The following is a 19820-nucleotide window of genomic DNA, read 5'->3' on the forward strand; positions in this document are numbered from 1 at the left end:
CACAAAATATAAAATTAAGTAGAATACATTGGCATTCATTTCAAGCCAATTTGTAATTGTTTTATCACATATTATTTGTAGATATGTTGTGGTGCAACAAAATAATATCTTATATAGTCAGTCATCATCTTCCATAGTGTTATAAAACCTCAAAGCACATTATGATCAAATGTAGGATAATTAAATGATGGGATATTTTATGTAGGCTAATTCAACATATGTGCATTGGGTATCTTGATGCAGAGGTTATTTTAATTATAGTGTCTGTTCACCCTGCAGAACTCGATCGTGAATCGTGAGCGCGTCAACGTAGAGCCCACTAATTAAGCATCAGCATGTCTCTGCTTCTCGCGGAGGACTGAGGACACCGGAATATATGGCATAGGCCTGCCGAGGGAGGGGTCTTGGTGGTGCAGGGCTACCCGAAGGCTCCGTACTGCCGCTGAATGGAATCCGGCTGTGTACGAAAAGCAATGGCTATGGGTTTGACATCGAAAAAAGCATCTTCTCGGAGCGTCGGCGTGGAGCGAAAAAATCTCATCACCGTATGCAGGTACAAAACAAGGGAGCAGAGGTTTCGTGTGTTTGGCACGTCATGTTAACCACACAGATTATTTAATGCATGCATGGAAACAAATGTATAATGGTTTAGGCTACAATGTAAGAAGCGTTCAAATAATTTTCTGCCGCATTAACCAATAGTTAAATGTAAGTGCCAGCTCTGTGTCCTGTGTTGTTTGTTCTCAATCATGCATTCTCATAAGGAAACGAAAAGAAAAAGAAAAGGCAACATATTTCACAGCTATAGGCACTGTGGTAGCCTATACATTAGACTACTTGGGGAAATTATAATGGATACATTTTTTCTGTTTTTAAATTCTCTCGATTAGAAATAACGGTGAGAGAGAATCAGATCGCCTTATAAATAAACAGCCACAGATGCAGTTTCACCTTGCTGGACACCCGGCTGTCTCCGCCGCTATGTCGGCCTATTTGAAAGGACATGGGATTGAATTGGGTGTGTGAGGCCTATGTTTGAGAGGGCATTGCTCCACCAGAATGCCCCAGGTCGGTGATGTGGCAATGACGACAACATTCTTGGGACGAGGACATTCTTTACCGCTTAGAGAAATGCTGCTCCAAGATAATGACATCACAGTGAAATCGGATGTTTATTATGGTCATTGAATGCTACTGTGATGTACTCATATTGCACTGAAAACACCCAGAGGAATTTCACCCGGTGGCCTGAGAGATAGCTCTCATAAAAAAGTATAGGCCGACGACATCTATGCCAGCTCATCTATACCAGAGTAATTTATATCTACAGCTGATACTGCTGAGAATAAAATGGCATAGCAGTCAAACCCCTGTGGCTGGTTGTCATAGGAATGCTATTTGATAACTTGGTGAAGGAGAAATGATGTTTTACCCAATGTAGGCTAATGTATCATCAGTGCTCCATCCTAGAATATTCAGATTTGTAAAGGCATAATTAATGTGAATACTTCATACATTATGATGACAAACATTTGTCATGTAAATTAATATAATATAATATATTAAATGATATAATATATATATATATATATATATATATATATATATATATATATATATATATTCACAATTATTTCAAGAGTGCATATGTGTTTTTTCAAAATACTCAATTTGTATCTAATCTCTGTGTCCTTATGCATCTATACTGTAAGCTTCCCCTTCACTGTGTGTCCTCATGTCTGTTGTGTGTTAACACATACCATGGTGAGTCATACTGGTTTATATCCCTGTCTTCATATAAGGAGCTCCAGTAGGAACAGGAACTGGATTGTTGCCTCAGAAACGTGTGGGTCTGTGGCTCGTAGCTTGTATGTTAGCAATGTGAATATGTTATCTGTGGGCACCCTCATGATGAGACGTGAACCCATCAGGCGAGGCATGTATGTGTCCAGTGTGTGCTGTCACTCTGAGGGGCCAGGAGACCCATTGTCCTGTTGTCAGGGACACAACATTTTATCTCCTGAGGGAGGCATTGTTCTACACAGGACCAACGGGAATGACATCACTCAAGCTCCTGGTGGTCTCTCTAAATCATTTCTAGAAAAAGCAATTAGCAGAAAATGATTTACGCATTCTATGTGTAGTGAAGGTAGGCATATATGGTTTATGACATTGTCACTAATCATGGATATCTTTCCATCCTTCCAATCCGATGACATCGACATTGGCCACATATCCTCATGTTGACCTCATGATATGACATGTTGAGTTTAGTGTTTGTTTGCTGCTTGGACAGAAGAATAAATAGACAAATGAAAACTCCAGGAACACGATCAAGCACTTTTAATTACAGCACCTCTCTGCCGAGGGTTCTGTCTGCATTTAGTGGAACATACAGTGTAATAGAACACGTAGAACAAACATAGAACATGACCAAAGAGAAATAACGTTTTAAAACACACAGACTTCAGACTCCAGAAGGATTAGCGAGAGAACAAAGAGACATTTGTTGCAGTTCGGTCATTTTTCAGACGCTGACTGTGCCAATAATATTTTAATCCAAGACATTTAAAGACAGAGGCACAGGATACAAAACAAAAAAGAAATGTTCACAACAGTTTTTCATCAGTAATGCTAATCATACAATTTTCTCCAATGGGAAAGACATTGATTACTTTTCAATGAGAGCTATGGATTCAGTTTAATGCAAGGGTAATACATGTATTCCCCAGGCTTTGAATATCTGAAAGCATCTGTGTCGATGTCAAGTCTTAGCTTTGTATTGTGCAGTCTAAGATAGGCTGTAAATCATAGAAGCCTCTTTTCCTGCCAGACAGACGTGTACCACTTCCATGTGTCGAGGCAAACTGCCAGTGTCAGCCAATGACAGCCCTTGTCCCAGGTGGTGTTCAAGTAGACAAAGGTTGTGAATGTTTGTGACCTCAGGACCTCTGGCTGTACATAGAGTCAGGCTGGTGTTGTGTGTGTCTCATTGTGTAGGCAGGACTACCAGCAGGGCAGAGCAGGGAAGCCTTGGTGCAAAGAGATAGAGGGTGGATCTGTGCACCAGACTAATGCCAAGAGTAATGGAGGGAGTCATGAAAAAGGTTTGACTGATATGGACACAGTTATTTTCAGATCATTAGCCATCCCTCCCAGCTAAGCCCACATTAGTGTTCAGTTAGCACACCAGCCCAAGCATGATCATTCTTCTAATACTAATGCACGTGTATATATTCAAATTGACATACACAACATTTCCTTCACTATCACAACATACACATTTACCAGACATCGACACATAGATTAACATGTTTGGATTTCCTACTTTTCATTTTTTGGAAGTAAATCCTTGTCTTGAGACCTATTTGTGAATGCTCTATTATCATACAGTTGTTCTTGAATACTGAATTTGAATCAGTTCACTGTGTCATTGACCCTTGCTGAAATGCTGGACCCAGAGCTTCCATCCATCCCCATGTCAATTTGTCATCAGGAATCATTATGGATTTTGCCAAACTGGCATCACACTCCCATTCAAAGCTCTTCCTCCAAGTCATTAACATGGTTGTTTTAGTGCTGTACTGATATAGTAGGGCCCAGGGATACTAGTAGGTCTAGTCTCTGATGGCACGTCTCATGGGTTGGCCTTGTTATAGACACCAAAGCCAAGATATAGAGTGACTTCTAAGATGCAGTGATCTGATGTGTCAAAGTGACCTCCCCATTACATCATGTTTCATTGACTAAACTTATTTTGATGACATATATTTCCATGCACAGCAATAGACTGTACAGAAATCTTGAAATACTCTCAACATCACAGGGAACTATCATTGCTTCCCTGGGTCAAAGGTCAATAGTTAAGTCAACAGAGGTCATAGATATACAGTATGGTCCAGCTGGTAGTCTTTGAAAAGGACTGTAGAAATCTCAGTTGGAACTTGGCACCATCAACTTTTCAAGTCCTGAGAAAAATATAACTTTTGAAGGAGATACCACTCATGCCTTAAGCTGGCTTTCATTTATAAGTATTTACCATGCCCAGAATAATAATAAAATGTCAAGAATAAAAGAAAAGTCTTACATAACAGTATAGCTGTTGCTATGGGCTACATATGTTTTTAAAACATGGCGGGACCAGAGCGTCATCTGTACTCGGTTCATCTGAGAGAAACAGACTGTACCAATAGGTGCTATTTTACCTTATTGAAAAGAGGCCAAACCAGGAGAAACAGCTATCACTAGGGAATCTTGTTACAGGCCACTGGATATATTACTTTGTTGTTGCATATTCTGGCCTAAGAGCTCTCATGACGAGGTCCATGACAGGATGAACACTGTTGGTGCCAACACGTTGAACCTAAGAAAACATAAATGAGATAGTTAAGGATTTGGAGGTCCTATCCTACTGCACCCTTGTTCCCTGTGAATAAAAGTGGATGAGATGAGAACGAAGAGCAAGTCATCTTTTGTCTGTTGAAGCCTTCAATTGTTTTGGGTGTGGCTGGGGAGAATAGGCCATTACTGTCTCTGTTGCAATATCCCAAGGAGGACATATAAAGTGGAACCAGCTGCACAATGAGTGCAAAGTACTTTGAAACTTGAATGTGGGTTCTGTGAGGGACTGTACAGTATACAGTATGGTTCTTCACTCTGAGTGTGTCCTTTCGTGTGTTAAACAATGGCAAAGCACCACAAATGGTCCCACTCTTCGCTACTCTCTACCTCTCTCTGCCTCTCTCTCTCAGCCTCAGGGTTCCACTGCTCTACTTTTTTCCTCATAAAAGCCCTTCTCATCCACTCAGAAGTGTCTGTCCCATTGTTCATTGTGGACATTAAAGCAGCACTCGGAGCCTGCCATCCTAGAATAAAAAATGATGCTCGTAATGGGTGAAAATATTGGTGCTCTTTCCAGCCTAATTATCCTCTTGTTTCTCTCTTGTTTTCACATATTTCTAGCATATTATTGCACAAATGACCTCTGCCTTACTAAACATAAGCAAGGTTCATTGGCATTGCAATGTGAACATTACCAGCAGGACCAAACACTTCACATTACAGTATAAATACACTCTTATACAAGTTCAGATACCACTTTAACCTTTCCCCACCTTCCTTGCAACCTCTCCTCTCCTATTACCATATCCACTTTCTCTGTGACATACTATATCCTTCATATCACATCCCCTCATCATGTTCATTATTATGAATTATGCCATAACGTTTGTAATCTCTCTGTCAGAGCAAATAAGTCAACTAATACTATCTCCTCTCATGATATTTCATGGCACATAGACACAGGGCTTGCATCTCCTCCCCTGGCTGAGCTCATCTCCCCTATGGGAGGGAGAGGGATCCTCCAGGTGCACACACACCCAGTAGAGGATCTGAATAACACCATCAGACAGACAGTGTTCCCTCCACATGGCCATGGCCAGGGAGGAATCCTCCAGTGTCAGCTGATCCTGCTGGTTAGGCCAAAACTGGAGCGAGAGAGAGAGGGGGGTGATGAGGGAGAGAGTTAGTCAGACAAAGAGGGGTAGAGAGAAAAGTTATTGAGAGCTGTCAATCCTAATCTTCTGAGATTATTTCGGACAAATTAGAGAACCCTGATCCTAAATTGTATTGTAAATAAAACACAACTGAACATAAGTACAGTAGAAAAAAGAACAAGAGGACGTTTGAAGAGAGCTGAGAGTGGGTTTGGCTGAGATCCAAGAGGAGTGAGAGGGGGCACAAAAGATGTTTGTTATAAGGACGGGCAGTTGTTTTTCAGTGTCAAATCGTACCAAGAGCATCTTGATGTGGCACTCAATCTATTAGCATTTAAGGCATACCAGTTATTGCCGCTCTTTAACTCCCCTTCACATCGAGAGACTTTGTCAATTTCTAATAATTCAACCACAGTATTAGATTCTGATGTTGTAATCACATATAAACTGATTTTACTGATAATCAGAGATGACTATCTTGCAATCTACTGATTTCTTTGACATATCAGTAAAGCATAAATACTTAAAGTTCCTAATTGCCATAGAATATTTCAACAATGTAGCAGGTCAAATGTTCTCAAAGTTTTGTTCTAGGCAACTGAATAGGGTGTCCAACAGTAACATGTATAACAGACATTGACTTCTGCACAACACATAACTCAGACTGACCTTGGGTGGAGTAGAACACATCTAAGAATTCTAAAACCACTGACCTGTTTCCTTGATAAAATCCTGTTTGATCGAAAAAGAAAATGGTCCAAAGCAAAATAATCCAGTGTTTTAGAAGTCAATTTAGATCTAGCCTGTGTAGATGTTGCGGTGATGTCCTTATGTCCCCTGTGATGGTGTTGTTGTATGTTGTCTTTATGTTTTGTTGAGTTAGCCGCCAGTCCCTCCACCCAATGATGTCCCCTCTCATCTAGAGGGTCTTGCGTTTGGCGAAAAATGCTTTTCGAAACGAGGTGGTGGTGGTGCCCCTGCTGAAGGAGGCATTGCCCATGGTGAGCTTGGTCTTGGCACTGGCGATGGTGGAGGCGCCCAGAGAAGTGGTCTTCTTGCCCCTGGTGATAGACGAGTTGCCCACAGTGAGCTTGGTCTTGCCCCTCTTGATGGTGGTGTTGCCCAGGGAGAGGGCCGTCTTCCCCTCGGTGATGCTGGTGTTGCCCATTTGAGAAGAAGGTTGTCTTCCTGACCCTGCTGAGGTGGTGGATTTTGGGGTTCACTCGGCACGACACATCGCACGCTCATGCAGCACACCCCACTTAGTAAGCCTTGGGTGTGATAGTAACAGTAACGAGAGTCCAGAGTAGACCAGAATGCTAAGCGTGGATAGTGCTACCCCCTGTCACATAATGCCTTCGTTGAGCTTATAGACGTGGGCTCTGGAAGGCCACATACCGCCCATGTGTCCCTGTGAATGGACAGAGGCAGCCGTAGGTGGCTGTAGCCTATCTAAGGGCTGGGGACAGTGGAACGATTGTCCCATCACCACCACGACGCTGCTGAGCGGCTGAAGGAGACATTGTTGCCCAGAGGATAATCTGTGGTGACATCACTTGATCCTGTGGCATTGTTCCCTATATCCCCTGATTGTAAAGCCTTGGTTCCGTGTGAAACTGTATGGAACATGTGCAACATGAAACATATGTGAGACATTATTAGATAGGCAAGGAAGTTGACATAAGTTCATGTTTTCCATCCATGGCCTATGACTGCTCTTCTCAAATGTGCAATGTGCATCTTGGCTTCAGTCTCCAATATGGGTGTGGCTCTTAGTAGTTTTACAAGTGTCTGTGTCCCTAAAATTTTATATTTGATTTAGAGATGATCAGATCATCTTATATTGCATTTGACTATGGTCCTTGTCCTTTAGTATGAAAATAATTCATTATTCCACTTCAGGAGAGTACATATAATTTGTTTCATACTACTTGTATATTATATAAAAAGTCAAATTTGCAAACAAACAAAATCAAGCCAAGCAGTGTTGAAGCAGTTATTTTATGAGCATCAGGTTACATCAATCAATCAGTTATGACAGACACTTTTCCTAGTTTAAGACTGTCCTTACAAACTGAACATAGCATAGTTATTGTAATGCATGCAACCTTGAAACATAGACCAATTTAATCAGCATGCAATTGTTGTTCTATAACAAAAAGGGGGACATTTAAACTGTATTTTTGCTTCAGAGAATTACCGTTTCTCTGTTGATCAGCACACTGATGATGACACATGCTCTGTCTCCACATACATCACACACAGCTGTGTCCTACTGCCTCCCTCCCTGCCAACACACCACCAACCTCATCTCCTCTGTCACACATTTGAATAATGTTCCTCCGTCAGGCTCCAGAACATCTTATCTGATTTCAAGCCTGTTAGATCCGTAACACATCCTAACAATACTCTCATCATGTGGGATTCATTTTGAAAGACATGATAAATGTTTTTCTTCTAAAACATTAATGCTTCATTGACACTCGAGCTGCAGAATGCTGCACATTGATCAGACACATGGAATAATTGATTACAAATGGACATGATTTAAGCTACAACTGACCTGCTAAAAATCCCTCCGTTTTGAGTGTAACCATATACAATAATCACAGGTGGAAATCCCAGTAGATGTTCCGTGTAGTTTGTCTGCCCCTGGTGAGGCTGGATTTGACCACAGACACAGACTTATCTCCATGGGTGAAGGTGAGAGTGGTCAGAGAGCTGGTGGTCTGGTCTCGTGTCACGGAGGTCTTTCCCATGGTCACGGTGATCTTGCCCAGGGTAACGGTGGTTCTGCTCCACGAGACAGAGGACTTGCCCCAGGAGATGGCGTACTTAGTCTTCAGAATCAAGATCCTGCCCTTAGTGAAGGTAGTCTTGCTGGACAGGAAGGTGGCTTTCCAATCCTCCTCTTCAGTCAAGTCTTTTTTTGACGTCCTGGTTGCTTTGGGAGTCTTGGCCCTGGCGTCTGAGCTCCTGTCCATTTATTCTAGGTGGTCCTGCGCTTTGGCATCAGAGCCTTCCGGAAGGAGGTGGTGGTGGTTCCCCTGGTGAAGCTAGCGCGGCCAAGAGCTACTGTGGTCTTCTCCCTACTGATGGTGGAGTCCCCCATGGAGGTGGTGGTCACTCCCCTGGAGACGGAGGTATTGCCCATCGCGACCGTGGTCTTGCCCCTGGCTATGGAAGTTTTGCCCACTGCCAGGGCAGTCTTGCCCTCGGTGATGCTAGTGTTTCCCATGGAACAAGAGGCAGTCAGCCCTAGTCTGTGCCTGGACTCCGACTCCTAGCGTACACACAGCAGGCACAGCATAGCCTCTAGCTCTTAGCTCTCAGTGGTATGTGCAGTGAGATCTTGAGGTCATCAGCCAAACTAAATCAATGGCTACAGCTGTCCTAAATAGATCAGACCACCGTGTATGAGGGGGGGGGGGATTTGATTTGGTCATACTCTGATGTCGGCTGGTTCCTTACAGAGATCAGACCAAGGGACGGACAGGACCTGGGAGCCCATACTGAACAAAGGCTGCCACGCCGACAACCGTGTCATCTGCCATTGGTTGAGACAAGGGGGTTAATTGTGTTGTTGTCACGGCAACTTTGCGGAGCATCTGAAGGGGGACATTGTGTTGCACACAAGACAATTGGAGGTGACCTCAGATGTATTCGATGGCATTGCTCCCAAAAAACTCCTCTCAGCTATTGTTTAGCACAAGTCAAGTACAGTAGTACATTTGTCTATGCCTGTCTGCTCCTACTGTTGTTTTTTACATTATACTTTCAACATTCTGTCCCTCTTTGCTACTTTTTATTGCATATAAATGGTTTTGCAAAGAAATACATTACCAGTCAAAAGTTTGGACACACCTACTCATTCAAGGGTTTTTCTTTATTTTTAGTATTTTTTACATTGTAGAATAATAGTGAAGACATAAAAACAATGAAATAACACATCATGTATCCTGTAGTAACCAAATAAGTGTTAAACAAATCAAAATATATTTTATATTTGAGATCCTTCAAATAGCCACCCTTTGCCTTGATGACAGCCTTGCACACTCTTGGCATTCTCTCAACCAGCTTCATGAGGAATGCTTTTCCAACAGTCTTGAAGGAGTTCCCACATATGCTGAGCACTTGTTGGCTGCTTTTCCTTCACTCTGCGGTCAGACTCATCCCAAACCATCTCAATTTGGTTAAGGTCAGGCGATTGTGGAGGCCAGGTCATCTGATGCAGCACTCCATCACTCTCCTTCTTGGTAAAATAGCCCTTACACAGCCTGGAGGTGTGTTGGGTCATTGTCCTGTTGAAAAACAAATGATAGTCCCACTAAGCCCAAACCAGATGGGATGGTGTATCGCTGCAGAATGCTGTGGTAGCCATGCTGGTTAAGTGTACCTTGAATTCTAAATAAATCACAGACAGTGTCACCAGCAAAGCACCCCCACACCATAACACCTCCTCCTCCATGCTTTACGGTGGGAAATACACATGCAGAGATCATCCGTTCACCCACACCGCGTCTCACAAAGACACAGCGGTGTCAACCAAAAATCTCAAATTTGGACTCCAGACCAAAGGACAAATTTCCACCGGTCTAATGTCCATTGCTCGTGTTTCTTGGCTCATGCAGGTCTCTTCTTCTTATTGGTGTCCTTTAGGAGTGGTTTCTTTGCAGCAATTCAACCATGAACGCCTGATATTGAGATGTGTCTGTTGAACTCTGTGAAGCATTTATTTGGGCTGCAATTTCTGAGGCTGGTAACTCTAATGAACTTATCCTCTGCAGCAGAGTTAACTCTGGGTCTTCCATTCCTGCCGCGGTCCTCATGAGAGCCAGTTTCATCATAGCGCTTGATGGTTTTTGCGACTGCACTTGAAGAAACTTTCAAAGTTCTTGACATTTTCTGTATTGACTGACCTTCATGTCTTAAAGTAATGATGAACTGTTGTTTCTCTTTGCTTATTTGAGCTGTTCTTGCCATAATATGGACTTGGTATTTAACCAAATAGGGCTATCTTCTGTATATCCCCCCTATCTTGTCACAACACAACTGATTGGTTCAAACGCATTAAGAAAGAAAGAAATTCCACAAATTAACTTTTAAGAAGGCACACCTGTTAATTGAAATGCATTCCAGGTGACTACCTCGTGAAGCTGGTTGAGAGAATGCCAAGATTGTGCAAAGCTGTCATCAAGGCAAAGGGTGGCTATTTGAAGAATCTCAAATATTAAATATATTTTGATTTGTTTAACACTTTCTTGGTTACTACATGATTCCATATGTGTTATTTCATAGTTTTGATGTCTTCACTATTATTCTACAATGTAAAAAATAGTAAAAATAAAGAAAAACCCTTGAATGAGTAGGTGTGTCCAAAATTTTGACTTGTACTGTACGTAGTTATCTTTGTTTCTCATTCCTCTGTCTCTCTCTTCTCCTCTCTTTTAGATTCTCGGTGAAGACACTCCTGGAAAAGTACACAGCTGAGCCCATCGATGACTCATCCGAGGAGTTTGTCAACTTCGCTGCCATCTTGGAACACATCCTCAGCCACCGCTTCAAAGGTAACACAGCAGGTACAGGACATGGAAGTGTCCATCAGTCTCTTGGTCTTCTAATTCAGGAAACGGAAGCCTCAAGGCTTCCCCTAGTTTCAATTGTTACTATTTACCTATTTACATAATATGTATAATGTCACACATATAATAGGCAAATGTAATGATTTTTACATGAGCTCATGGCATGCCCATCGGTTTTGACTGAGTTAAAGTGCTGGATGCAAAGCCAATCTGCTGTGGTGCGTTGAGCGACAGGGACACTGTGTTGGCTGTTGTAGGAGATGGGAGTCATTGTCAGTGTTTTATCTTTGGACCAGGTCCAGGAAGCTGGTTCAGCTCAGATGGCCAGCGCAGTTTCTGGGACTACATCCGGCTGGCATGCAGCAAGGTGCAGAACAACTGCATCGCCAGCATCGAAAACATCGAAAACATCAGCACCTCACGCGCCAAGGCAAGGACGGGGATCCTGTGTGTGTGTGTGTGTGTGTGTGTGTGTGCATGTTTGTGTCACCAGAGATTCAGAGTAAAATCCCTTAGCTGTCACTCTTTCTCATTCCATCTGACCCCCTCTCTCTCTCTTTCTCTCTTTCCCTCCTTCCATCGTTTTCTGCAGGGTCGGGCATGGATCCGTGTGGCGCTGATGGAGAAGCGTCTGTCTGAGTATGTGGCTACAGCCCTGAGGGACACACGGACAACCAGGTCAGATATACCACAAAATAGTATCCCATCTAGCCTATTAACTACCAATCTACCTTAGAAACAACATGCAATACATAACTAATCATAAGGCTTTGCACAGCAGGAGGTTCTATGATGACGGAGCCATCATGCTGAGAGAGGAGGCCACTGTTCTGACGGGCATGCTCATTGGTCTCAGTGCCATAGACTTCAGGTGAGGCAGCATCACTCAGGCCTGCAGAATCATAGCATTATTATTTGTTACATTGTTATTATAAAGTTTACAATTCTTTCTCTGTCCAGTTTTTGCTTGAAGGGGGAGGCGCTGGATGGGAAGTCCCCTGCAGTGATTGACTTCACACCTTACCTGAAGTTTACTCAGAGGTGAGACAACCACGTGCTCACTTCGCCAATATATGTCATACTAGTCAGTAGCTTAGTCATAGCCATCCAAATGACTAGAAGCAGTGTGTGAATGTGTGCAACTCCCCTGCTATGTGTCCCTTGCTTACAGCTATGACTACCTGAGTGATGAGGATGACCGGTGCAGTGTGGACAGCAGTGCCAGTGACGAAAGTGTCCCAGAACACCCCTACATCCCCCTGGTCACCGACGAGGAGAGCTGGAGAAACAAGTGTCGCAAGATGGAGCAGAGGTTTAAGATTGTCTACGCCCAGAAGGTGACCTTTTGACCTCCTGATAACCTTACATTCCTAAAGACATGGGGCATAGAATCTCTTCCAGAACAGAGTGTCATGGTGGAAATGTTGATGGTCCTCAATGTACTGTATATAGAGTAATAACTTTGTTTGTACTTTTGGGGTATGCAGAACACAGTCTATCTGTATGCACTCCAGTCCTATCTTCTAACTGTGCGTCTGTGTCTGCGCCTGTGTCTGTGTCTGTGATGCAGGGCTACCTGGAGGAGCTGGTGCGTCTGCGGGAGTCCCAGCTGAAGAACGTGGAGACGGAGAACAAAAAGCTGAGTGCCAGGCTGGAGGAGCTCAGTGTCCAGAGCCTGCAGGAGAAGAAGGAGCTGGAGTCCATCGTACTGGAGCTGCAGGCACAAATGTGAGAGCAATATACACAGCACACACACTAGTATACATCGACGGGGACACATACAAACATCATAAACAGACACACACAAATACAGAACATCACATATCAGATGATGTTAAGAGTTAATCCCATGCGTGTTCCCTCCAGCACTGCCCTCATCCCCTGTGATTCCTCCCACCTGACCAAGGACCTGTCCATCCCTCTGGTCAACCAGTGGCACTCCATACGAGGCTACAACAACCAGGGGGACGTCAAGCTCTTCCGCAGGTACATCTACTGTATGAGTGTGTGTATATGTGCATGTGTGTTTGGTCCTATATTTATATACACTACCAGTCAAATGTTTGGACACACCTACTCATTCAAGGGTTTTTCTTGATTTTACTATTTTTTACAGTGTAGAATAATAGTGAAGAAATCAAAATAATGAAATAACACATATGGAATCATGTAGGAAACAAAAAGGTCTTAAAGAAATCAAAGTATATTTTATATTAGAGAATCTTCAAATAGCCACCCTTCGCCTTTATGACAGCTTTGCACACTCTTGGCATTCTCTCAACCAGCTTCATCTGGAATACTTTTCCAACAGTCTTGAAGGAGTTCCCACATATGCTGAGCACTTGTTGGCTGCTTTTCCTTCACTCTACGGTCCGACTCATCCCAAACCATCTCAATTTGGTTGAGGTCGGGGGATTGTGGAAGCCAGGTCATCTGATGCAGCACTCCATCACTTTCCTTCTTGGTAAAATATTTATTTATTACACAGCCTGTCGGTGTGTTGGGTCATTGTCCTGTTGAAAAACAAGTGATAGTCCCACTAAGCCCATACCAGATGGGATGGCGTATCGCTGTAGAATGCTTTGGTAGCCATGCTGGTTAAGCGTGCCTTGAATTCTAAATAAATCACAGACAGTGTCACCAGCAAAGCACCCCCACGCCATAACACCTCCTCCTCCATGCTTTACGGTGGGAAATACACATGCAGAGATCCTCCGTTCACCCACACCGCATCTCACAAAGACACGGCGGTTGGAACCCAAAATCTCCAATTTGGAATCCAGACCAAAGGACAAATTTCCACCGGTCTAATGTCCATTGCTTGTGTTTCTTGGCCCAAGCAGGTCTCTTCTTCTTATTGTCCTTTAGTAGTGGTTTCTTTGCAGCAATTCGACCATGAAGGCCTGATTCACACAGTCCCCTCTGAACAGCTGATGTTGAGATGTGTCTGTTACTTGAACTCTGTGAAGCATTTATTTGGGCTGCAATTTCTGAGGCTGGTAACTCTAATGAACTTATCCTCTGCAGCAGAGTTAACTCTGGGTCTTCCATTCCTGTCGCGGTCCTCATGAGAGCCAGTTTCATCATAGCGCTTGATGGTTTTTGCGACTGCACTTGAAGAAACTTTCAAAGTTCTTGACATTTTCCGTATTGACTGACCTTCATGTCTTAAAGTAATGATGAACTGTTGTTTTCTCTTTGCTTATTTGAGCTGTTCTTGCCATAATATGGACTTGGTATTTAACCAAATAGGGCTATCTTCTGTATATCCCCCCTATCTTGTCACAACACAACTGATTGGCTCAAACGCATTAAGAAAGAAATTCCACAAATTAACTTTTAAGAAGGCACACCTGTTAATTGAAATGCATTCCAGGTGACTACCTCATGAAGCTGGTTGAGAGAATGCCAAGATTGTGCAAAGCTGTCATCAAGGCAAAGGGTGGCTATTTGAAGAATCTCAAATATTATATATATTAAGATTTGTTTAACACTTTTTTGGTTACTACATGATTCCATATGTTATTTCATCGTTTTGATGTCTTCACTATTATTCTACAATGTAGAAAATAGTAAAAATAAAGAAAAACCATGGAATGAGTAGGTGTGTCTGTCACGACCGTTGACACATGATGAAGCGGACCAAGGCGCAGCGTGATAGGCGTACATACTTTTATTAGTGTACACACAACGAACCAAAACAATAAACGATACGTGAAGTCCTAGGTTAAATACACAAACCTTCCGGAACAAGATCCCACAATAAACTAGTGCCAAAAGGCTGCCTAAGTATGGTTCCCAATCAGAGACAACGAGAATCAGCTGCCTCTGATTGGGAACCACCCTGGCCAACATAGAATTCACGAACTAGAACACAACATAGAAAATAACACATAGAAACTCCACACCCTGGCTCAACATATAAGAGTCCCCAGAGCCAGGGCGTGACACTGTCCAAACTTTTGACTGGTAGTGTATATTTATTTGTATTAATCCCAGCCCCTGTCCCCGCAGGAGGGCCTTTTGCCTTTTGGTAGGCCGTCATTGTAAATAAGAATTTGTTCTTAACTGACTTGCCTAGTTAAATAAAGCTGCAATATGTAACTTTTTGGGTGAACCAACCAAATTCACATAGAAATGTGTGATATAGACATCTCATTCTCATTGAAAGCAAGTCTAAGAAGCGTAGATCTGTTCTATGTGCGCTTGTTGTATGTTTCCTTTAAGTTTAGTTACTTTTACTTTCGGTTTTGTACATCAGCTTCAAACAGCTGAAAATACAATATTTTTGGTTATGGAAAATAAATTTCATGGTGGTATACAGTGAGGGAAAAAAGTATTTGATCCCCTGCTGATTTTGTACGTTTGCCCACTGACAAAGAAATGATCAGTCTAATAATTTTAATGGTAGGTTTATTTGAACAGTGAGAGACAGAATAACTACAAAAAAATCCAGAAAAACGCATGTAAAAAATGTTATAAATTGATTTGCATTTTAATGAGAGAAATAAGTATTTGACCCCCTCTCAATCAGAAAGATTTCTGGCTCCCAGGTGTCTTTTATACAGGTAACGAGCTGAGATTAGGAGCACACTCTTAAAGGGAGCGCTCCTAATCTCAGTTTGTTAACTGTATAAAAGACACCTGTCCACAGAAGCAATCAATCAATCAGATTCCAAACTCTCCACCATGGCCAAGACCAAAGAGCTCTCCAATGATGTCAGGGACAAGATTGTAGACCTACACAAGGCTGGAATGGGCTACAAGACCATCGCCAAGCAGCTTGGTGAGAAGGTGACAACCGTTTGACCCCTCTGCAAAACATGACTTAGTACATGGTGGCAAAACCGTTGTTGGCAATCACAGAGGTCAGACGTTTCTTGTAGTTGGCCACCAGGTTTGCACACATCTCAGGAGGGATTTTGTCCCACTCCTCTTTGCAGAACTTCTCCAAGTCATTAAGGTTTCGAGGCTGACGTTTGGCAACTCGAACCTTCAGCTCCCTCCACAGATTTTCTATGGGATTAAGGTCTGGAGACTGACTAACCCACTCCAGGACCTTAATGTGCTTCTTCTTGAGCCACTCCTTTGTTGCCTTGGCCGTGTGTTTTGGGTCATTGTCATGCTGGAATACCCATCCACGACCCATTTTCAATGCCCTGGCTGAGGGAAGGAGGTTCTCACCCAAGATTTGACGGTACATGGCCCCGTCCATCGTCCCTTTGATGCGGTGAAGTTGTCCTGTCCCCTTAGCAGAAAAACACCCCCAAAGCATAATGTTTCCACCTCCAAGTTTGACAGTGGGGATGGTGTTCTTGGGGTCATAGGCAGCATTCCTCCTCCTCCAAACACGGCGAGTTGAGTTGATGCCAAAGAGCTCGATTGTGGTCTCATCTGACCACAACACTTTCACCCAGTTCTCCTCTGAATCATTCAGATGTTCATTGGCAAACTTCAGACGGCCCTGTATATGTGCTTTCTTGAGCAGGGGGACCTTGCGGGCGCTGCAGGATTTCAGTCCTTACCAATTGTTTTCTTGGTGACTATGGTCCCAGCTGCCTTGAGATCATTGACAAGATCCTCCCGTGTAGTTCTGGGCTGATTCCTCACCGTTCTCATGATCATTGCAACTCCACGAGGTGAGATCTTGCATGGAGCCTTAGGCCGAGGGAGATTGACAGTTATTTTGTGTTTCTTCCATTTGCGAATAATCGCACCAACGGTTGTCACCTTCTCACCAAGCTGCTTGGCGATGGTCTTGTAGCCCATTCCAGCCTTGTGTAGGTCTACAATCTTGTCCCTGACATCCTTGGAGAGCGCGTTGGTCTTGGCCATGGTGGAGAGTTTGGAATCTGATTGATTGATTGCTTCTGTGGACAGGTGTCTTTTATACAGTTAACAAACTGAGATTAGGAGCGCTCCCTTTAAGAGTGTGCTCCTAATCTCAGCTCGTTACCTGTATAAAAGACACCTGGGAGCCAGAAATCTTTCTGATTGAGAGGGGGTCAAATACTTATTTCTCTCATTAAAATGCAAATCAATTTATAACATTTTTGACATGCGGTTTTCTGGATTTTGTTGTTGTTAATCTGTCTCTCACTGTTCAAATAAACCTACCATTAAAATTATAGACTGATCATTTCTTTGTCAGTGGGCAAACGTACAAAATCAGCAGGGGATCAAATACTTTTTTTCCCTCACTGTAGATGGTACAATGATTCTCTACACTGTACTTGCTTGTTTTGTCACATAAACTGAAATTAGGCGAACTATTAAAATGTTTGCAACCAGGAAATGTCTGTGCGATTTCTACATAGGTGTTAATGTAACAGTATTTCATGATGTCACTCATTCCTTCAGGAGAAGCTTCCACAGTTTGGAGCAGCTCTCAGCTGACGTCAGTCTGAACTCTGATTCCCAGAAGACAGACGGGCAACAGAACGGAGATACAGGTTGGTGCTCAAAAAATAAATGTACATTATCCAAATACATTTGCAGAAGCACAGCAATGCATACTGATGCTGCAGAAATATGTGCACCGAGGCACCCACTGTCATACATGCACCAACACAAAACCACACAGAAACAGAAACCCACTTAGAAGAATGCATCCACATGTCCTCACAAACACAAACATACAAAGGCATGTTTGAACCTTGTCTATGGTGTATTTTGCGTGGGTGTTTAAGTTATGCTGATAGCCAAAGTGTGCTTTAGGGACAGAGTTTTATTGTGTTTTGTCTATTCGCTCCTCTGTAGGAAAAGACTACACCCCTTCTATGCTGGGTCTCTGTGGCTCTCTGGCCTCTCTCCCCAGCTGCAAGTCCATGTCCAGCCTCAAGTCCAGTGAGTGTCTGGTCAACATCAGCACGGAACCCAGCCCTGCATTCTCCCCCAGCTAGGGGACGCCATGCCGACGGCGCTCTGTCTGCGCAGCGCAAAGCCAGCAACAAACCAACCCCACCCGCCTGCCTCAACTTGGGAGACACTGCATTGACCATGAACATCTACCTACCTACTGTCAACACTATTAACACACAGTTACCAACCAAACCCTTTTCCAACCAAACCGTTCTCCAACCAACTCCACTCATCCCACTGCTTCATGTCTGCAAAGATTAGAGGGGGAAAAGCTCTTCAATATTTCTGGATCTTTGTGTGGATTAAATGAAAGTTATAATGAAACTAAAAGGATCCTAGTTGTTCTGTGCCCCTCCTCACCCACACCCTCTCTCACATCCTCACACTGTCCATCCTGCTCTTTCACAGCTGTATGTGTGAATTCCTAGGTCAAAATGTTGGCCTGTATATTCAATGCCTTTTTGGACACATCTAACCATCCCAATTCAAAGCTACACAACTATCTAAAAGCATATATTTATTTATCTATTTAAATTCTCCTCTCCTCTAGATCTCCTTATCCAACTCTTTCTCTGCACCTGATACATCTGCTCATTGTACTGTCTGTCCGTCAGTCTGTCCCAGCCCTGCCTCGGCCTATACTACCCTCCTGCCTGCCTGGCAAAATGACAGGCAAATTGGAAAGACGCACTTGCGATTAAGTCAGAACACTTGGAGGAGAAGGCTGAACTCTATTCTAACAAAAACATTAGCTATTCTTAGGTGTTTGTGAGTGGATGCAGATTGAGTGTTTCTGACATAGCGGCTAGACGTGTGTTTGATGCATGTGGCTGAATGATATTGGCATTGTTCCTCCATTATACTGGGTTTTGGATGATTGTCCAGGCCTGAATCTCCAAATCATTGACCTGCTTGGGTAATCAGACATAACTGTTTCAGTATGTGTCAATGTGTGCAGCAATTGGTTAAGTCTGTCTATCAACAGTTTTGTCACTTTGCTTTTGATATTTTGTTGATGAATCAGATTTTATAAATCAAGTGTTATGTTATTTTTACACGTGCATATTTGGTTATTTTTGTTCAATGACCTATGCTATTAGTTGCAATAAACTGCCTTTTGGTTATGTCAATCCCTTTTGAGTGAGTATTTTTTCTCTGCAAGGTGCGTAAACGTTGTTAAAGTACGTGTACCCTCAACTACTCCACTGGTTTCAACAGTATAAATCTGTAATGCTCATGTTGATTTTCTACTAACAAAAGGATCAACTTTAAGCAGCCCTTGATTAGTTGAGTCAGGTGTTTTAGTAAGCTACTGGGCCAAGACAAAAGTAATTGATTTCAGTACACTGTGCTGCAAACCTGCAGGACCAGTGCCCAGATTTAGCCTATAGGATTAAATCCATAGAATGAATAGAATGGACGACTCATTGTCTTGAATGGGGGATACCGTTCTATTAATGATATTTCTATGCATTTAATACTATATGAAAGGTGAAATCCAGATGGATAACTTTTGAAAAATTGGGGCCAGGATGGAATGTGTCCAATGTGCGCTATGGCACCATCTAGTGGTCCATTTACTAATGTGTCCCTAATCAATCAATTGGTGGGCAGTGCACCAGCAGGGGTGGTGTCCAATTAACCATCACATCAGCTCATTTTTCGGTTTCTGGAAGGCAGAGAGTTGGTAAGTTTGATAGAACTTTGTAAAACCAAATGTAAGATTTAGGATTGATTTGTAGGCCAATGCATGTTGGTAATGGGGACATTTAGATCACTAAAGTTCATATTTAGTTTAGAGTGATTAACACAATGTTTAGCATATTAATATATTTTCCCTTTCTGTAATACACATGATTTCCAGTGTTTGTGACACTCAAGG

At 42.8% G+C, this 19820-nt stretch overlaps 1 protein-coding gene across 1 annotated transcript; it reads left to right on the forward strand.

The window, feature by feature from the left end:
- Nucleotides 1-279: 279 nt before the first annotated feature.
- Nucleotides 280-19066, forward strand: LOC311103513 (RUN domain-containing protein 3A-like). Its single transcript, XM_084145088.1, has 11 exons — nt 280-553; nt 10947-11074; nt 11374-11507; nt 11670-11755; nt 11859-11948; nt 12038-12118; nt 12249-12414; nt 12648-12805; nt 12944-13063; nt 17438-17529; nt 17837-19066. Exons 1-11 carry the CDS (start codon nt 447-449, stop codon nt 17977-17979), a joined length of 1305 nt encoding a protein of 434 aa, XP_084001214.1. The 5' UTR covers nt 280-446; the 3' UTR covers nt 17980-19066.
- Nucleotides 19067-19820: the final 754 nt, after the last annotated feature.

The sequence above is a fragment of the Coregonus lavaretus genome, assembly GCF_964263955.1.
Source record: "Coregonus lavaretus genome assembly, chromosome: 28".
NCBI lineage: Eukaryota > Metazoa > Chordata > Actinopteri > Salmoniformes > Salmonidae > Coregonus > Coregonus lavaretus.